Source organism: Morone saxatilis, unplaced genomic scaffold (assembly GCF_004916995.1).
Source record: "Morone saxatilis isolate NCDOM2014 unplaced genomic scaffold, NCSU_SB_2.0 Contig23, whole genome shotgun sequence".
NCBI lineage: Eukaryota > Metazoa > Chordata > Actinopteri > Moronidae > Morone > Morone saxatilis.
The window spans coordinates 1,335,780-1,341,532 of record NW_023339796.1 but is presented as its reverse complement, the minus strand read 5'-3'; the positions used below and the strand labels follow the sequence as shown (position 1 = coordinate 1,341,532).

General features: G+C 39.7%; 1 protein-coding gene across 2 annotated transcripts in view; it reads left to right on the top strand.

Annotated features, from left to right (window-relative positions):
- Positions 1 to 5,172, top strand: part of basp1 (brain abundant, membrane attached signal protein 1) — a 57,676-nt gene extending 52,504 nt beyond the window's left edge. For both annotated transcript variants that reach the window (XM_035670933.1, XM_035670934.1), the window contains exon 2: positions 2,701 to 5,172. In XM_035670933.1, coding sequence (XP_035526826.1) covers positions 2,717 to 3,370 — 654 coding nt within the window. In that variant the 5' untranslated portion in view covers positions 2,701 to 2,716 and the 3' untranslated portion in view covers positions 3,371 to 5,172. The remainder of the gene's footprint in view (positions 1 to 2,700) is intronic.
- Positions 5,173 to 5,753: the final 581 nt, after the last annotated feature.

The following is a 5,753-nucleotide window of genomic DNA, read 5'->3' as shown; positions in this document are numbered from 1 at the left end:
CCAGGCTTATGTGCACACACGCACCCATGGACACTTATACATGCGAATATGCAACCCCCCCATTCTGATTCTGAATCTGAACACTGATGAACAATTGAACAACTACAAAACTAAAAAACAATTGCAAAACTAAAACATGAAAAAACAAACAAAAACAAATCAAACAGATTTGTGAAAACAGAAAATCTCTACATATAGTTTAGAATTTACAATTTATACAAAAAGTAAACCAGCCCTATTAGTAACAGATCAGTCCATCATGCCATTTATCATTTTGTGTATCATTATGCTCCAGGATATTGTATAAAACATCCCAAATTTTCCAAAACTTATCAAGTTTGTTAGCTTATCTTTGCAAGATCAAAGTGAAAAGTCATTCCTTTTAGCCACAGATTGTTGACCCCATTAAAATTTCTACAGATCTGCCCCTGCATGTATCCTGTAATTGCCTGTGTGTGTTTAGATGCAGCTTCTGATCCAATAGTGGATTAAACACATTTTCTGATATAAAAAAGCAAATTGTGTTTTGACTGAGATATGTGCTCTCTTGAATCCTTTCTAGTCATAAATCTTAGAATGTTGCTTTTTTAGGGACAGTTAATAAATAGTTTAAATATTTCCTTGTCAAAATACTGTCACAGTTGAAAAACAGATCTTTAGTTTTTTTCTTTCTACAGTGAATGCAGCAGTTTGGAACCGAAAATATACGCACATTTATTTCTGGATTTCCCTTATGAGCAGCATTGACTGCCAAGTTGTTTTTGGCAGTTTTAAGCATCAACATACAGACTTCATATTTGAAACAACAAATTGTACCGTTCTTGAGTCTTTGCTCCTAATAAGGCTGATTTGTTGTGGTATTGAAGTCCTCTCCCCCATTGAGCAGACAGATGGTGATATCCATGAAAAAAGTGCTCCAACTGGAGTAGTCAGCCAGGAATCTGCAGGTGTGTGTGTGTGTGTGTGTGTGTGTGTGTGTGTTGAGCCTGCACACAGTGCTACAGGGCTATATCTCACTGCTCAATGACTGCTGACCTACAGCTCTTAATCCCATGAAATGCAATCTTGGAGTCCATTCACACAGACCTCTACAGATCCTATTCAGTTGGCTCATAAAATATTCTTTGCAGACGATACAATGTTTTACATGTTGTGCGCTATATTTCGGAGACTGCTTGAAGCTTTTTACAGTACATTTCTGTCAGCCAACTAATAATGGAATACATTTATTATTAAATGATAATTTCACCCGAATTACATACAAAACATGATGGGAGTAACACGTTATAAAGTAACCCCTTTTTTATCATTGAATTAACTAACCAAGTGACATATTTTATGTATATTTCATATTGTATTAAATGCATAACAATAACAGTACTAAAAAACTGTGCAATGTACAACCCAAACAGTGAATGCAATAACTGAAGGAAATTTGTCTAAAATTAGTGATTTGGATGAATTTTGAGTAGATTATTTCCTGTGAATTTTGATCAAAAATGAGTTTGACATTTTTTACAATTCTGTGTGTGTGTTATCTAATTTTAAAGAAAAATACAATTTAATTAAGTTTAAGCATATGTACAGAACGTATCATATTTGGCATTAAACCTTGTCAGTACTAATTGCACTAAAGAGATTGGCGAGTGATGATTAAAACCAGTTTCACAGAGCAAGGCGCCAACTGTTATGAGAGAAAGGGACAAATATATATTTTCTTTCATATGTTTCATCCCTCCAAAAAAAATTTGGTTTGTTACACATAGAGACTTATATTAATTTATATTCCGGCCATTGGTCAATGGGAAGGAGTAAAAAGTCCACTAAGTCTAATTCACGACATGAGTAGCATGTAAAAGGTATTAAATGTTTTACTACCATCTATTTAAGGTGTGAATTCAACTATCCAGATTCAGCAGCCATTAGAGGTATTTTCATAATAATGTTGTCTCAGTAACAAATATTTTGATTTCCTCTTGCTCTCAGCATCTCAGCTGTGGAAGCACTTTCTTGCATTCTTAATTAGAGGTTCTTGATCTGAGAGGTGAGAAATGTGATGTGCTGAGTCTGTGTAGTCCAGGATGATGGATGATGTGACTAAGTTTGTCTCTTTGTATTATTTTCATTGCAGATTCAAACTACTACTATTGTATTCTTCAGGGTTTTTTCTCTCTGAAGCATCTGAACTCACATTACTTCCATTCCTCTCCTCATGTTTAAATAAGCTTTGCCTGATGTGAAAGAGGGAAATATCATGCTGGGAGACTCTCTGAGGAGCATGTGGTTCAGGTTGAGAGACTCCATCAAAAATGCAGTATGAGAGATGTTTCTCCATAAATGCATGAGTACTGCATATCATTTCAATGAGCAGCTTCTTCTCCTTGGGCTCCGCCTTTATGAAAGCTCATGCAGACATGTCAAATTCTGCATTTGCAATCTCATACAGAAAAGTCTCTACACTGAGAGGCTGCCGGTGTAATAAATGGATTCATTTTAACCACAAAGAGAGACTGCTCTTTATCATGAATAAACCTCTGAAGAAGAGCAGTGCTTTTTTTGTTTTTGTGGTTTTTAAATTACATTCGCTCCAGTATTTGGTTTAATCGTGTGAATGTGCTTGCTTCTTATTGCACTTGCATTGTAATGAGTGGATTTATTTCGATAATACTAAAACTAATTTATTTTTCCCTTCTGTTTCAGAGGCCAGAGATCCAAAATGGGAGGCAAGCTCAGCAAAAAGAAGAAGGGATACAATGTAAACGATGAGAAGGCCAAAGACAAGGATGCCAAAGCAGAGGGGGCATCTGCTGAGGAGAGTGAAGCACCGAAAGACAACAAAGACGAGGCACCGGCTGCCACCGATGCTAAGGAGGTAGCGAACGACACGGCGGCCAAGGATGCGCCAGCAGCCGACGCTGCGGCACCAAAAGAGGAGGAAAAGAACGCAGCTCCTGCCGCAAAGGAGCCAGAGAAACCTGCTGCCAATGCCGAGCCGAAAACAGAGGCACCCAAGAGCGCAGAGCCCGCCAAGGCTGAGGAGAAACCAGCTGCCTCCGCCCCGGCCAAAGAATCAGCCCCTGCCGCCAAGGAGCCTGAGGCTAAGTCTGCGGCACCTACCCCGGCGGCTGAGAGTAAAGATGAGGCCGACGCCAAAAAGACTGAGGCCCCCGCGGCACCAGCAGCCAAAGTCGAAGCGGCCCCCGCTGCCTCACCTGACCCCAAGCCCACAGAGGCGGCAGCGGCGGCTCCCGCACCGGCAAAGGAGGCCGCCGCAGCCCCTAGTACAACACCAGCCGCTGAGCCTCCCGCCAAGGAGGCAAACGCTACAGAGGCACCAAGCAAGGATCAAACCGTAGCAGTTCAAGATTAATGGACAGCTTCTTTTCGGAAATGAAAAAAATAAAGTACCTAACTCAACGATGATGAAGATTAAAAAAAAGTGAAAATGAAATTAATTAGCCCACCCATATTATGATAATAACAATAATAATAATAATTGTATTGATGATGATTTGTTGAATGAGGAGGACTGAAGCAAACCACCTGGAGAAGTTTCCCACCGCTGCAGATGATTATTGCTATTATTATTGTTATGTTTGATTTTATTTTTTTCTGCTGTAGTATTTGAACTTTGATACGAGTCTGTGTCGGCCATACGCCTCACCATTCCACATCCATCATCCCCTCTCCCTCATACAGTCAAGAGGTTTAACCCATCTCAGCCCACAGAGGATTCATGCATCCACCTGCACCCTCTGTTCTGTGGATCAAAATTTGGGGACTAAGGGAAGGAGGTGGGCGCGGGGGGGGGGGTAGTTCAAGAAATCACTTTTACCAGCTGGACCATCGAATCTGTCCACTCTTCAGCTCTCATCCTTTTCTTCAGAGTATCATGTCCTCGGCTTTGGCCTGGTACCTACAGTTTTGCGGTGCCGTGGAATTGTGGTCGTATCCCCTTTTTCAACCCATCCTCCCCCCTGGCTTTTCTTCTTTTTTTTTTTTGGTATTGCTGGGTTGGGTTGCTACCCATTTTTTCTCGGGGGGAACTTTCTCTGAGAAGAAAAAAAAAATTTGGGGGGGACTGAGAATGTTCGGACTTTCTAAGACATTTCGAAGGTTGAGAAAGGCCGACTCTGCAGAGCAAAACATATTCTTAGACGTAACAAAACAGTCGTAGGAATTTTTCAGATAAACTTCTAGATTTTGTACTGAAACCGTTAGGTATATTGTAAGGGAACTAAGCGGTTTTTTAACATTTGTAATACGCTTCTAAAATCTGCAAAGCCTTGCCGAAAAGATCTCCGCAGTGTTCTTAGACAGCCCGATGGAAATCTCTGATCCTCCGTTCAAATCCGATGAAAAATTTTAACAGATTGTTTTTATTATAAAAAGACATATGTACTGCTGACCTGGGTGAAATGGGCTTTACAATCATGTCCTAGAGGTTGTTTGACCTTGCTTAGAATACCAAGCTGGTGACGCTGGAGGATTCAGATCGCGTCGGTTCAGAGGCGTCTTTAAAAAGAAAGTAAACTAAATTGGCTCTTAAGCTCTTTTCTGTTCTTCTTCTGTGCAAGAACGACTTCACTTTCTTAAGTAAAAGTGGCATACCACAAAGTAGACATACAGTAGATATACTGTAAGTAAAAGTCCTGCATTCTACTCTAAGTTGAGGATTAGCAGCTAAATATACTTAAGAAGCAAAAGTATATTGATATAGAGGACAGTGGTTCAAGTGACATATTTTATGGGTATGTCATATTATATTCAGTGCATACCAATAACAGAAGTCTGTATTATGATTTATTTTATTTATAACAATCAAACAGACTTATAGGCCTCTTTTTTTTTGACAAATTCTGTGTTTGTTCCCTGACACTTGTTTTATTAGCTCTTTAGTCTACTGTGATAATCAGCCTTCTGTGTATATTTTTAAAGTTTTCTTACACCCCTTAGAATCAAGAAGGTCTTGCGACCCCCTGTGAAGCTTTGGCGACATATAGTGGGGAGGTTAGGTGAAAATAGTGGACATTGGTGCCTACCACATGTTATTGCATTAGTAAAGAAAAATCACAAAATACCCCCAAAAAATCTCCAACTTCTGTCTGTTTTCACATTATGGAGATAATGTCATCCTCAGACATAATGATCTTGTCGACAAAGGCAAACAAACTGCTGAATTAATAGAATAATGCTGAAAACTACTCAAATAAAAGCTTCAACAGTTTGGTATCTACGCAGGTGAAAACACCTCAGACGAGGTGGTTTACAGGTTCTGTTTGGTCCAGGTCTGCTTTCAGCGAATGATTAGATCTACTATGGTCCATATTTCTATGGCAACCATACGCCACGCTATCATCATGGGATGGAAAAGCCTTGCACAAGAAAAGGGAGCTTCTGATTTCGTCATTTTCACCCCGTCATGCATTTTAATTTACTTTTCATAGGTATATATTGCATATGTGTACATATACGCAGTGGTGGAAGGAAGAGTACTTGCATTGCAGTGTTTCTGTGGCAGCAAAGTCCTCAGTCCTCAGTCATTTTTTACTTTTAAAGCGTATCCAAAGTAAAAGTACTGATAGTGAAAAAGAAGGTTTCTTTCTCTAGTTTTTAGGTTTGGGATTGTCATGCTTTTAGGATCAGCAGGAAGGAAGGAAGGAAGGAAGGAAGGAAGGAAGGAAAGTAATGACGGATTGAAAGAAAGAACAGAGATACAAAGACAAGGACAGAGGGAATGTAGAAAAAAATGA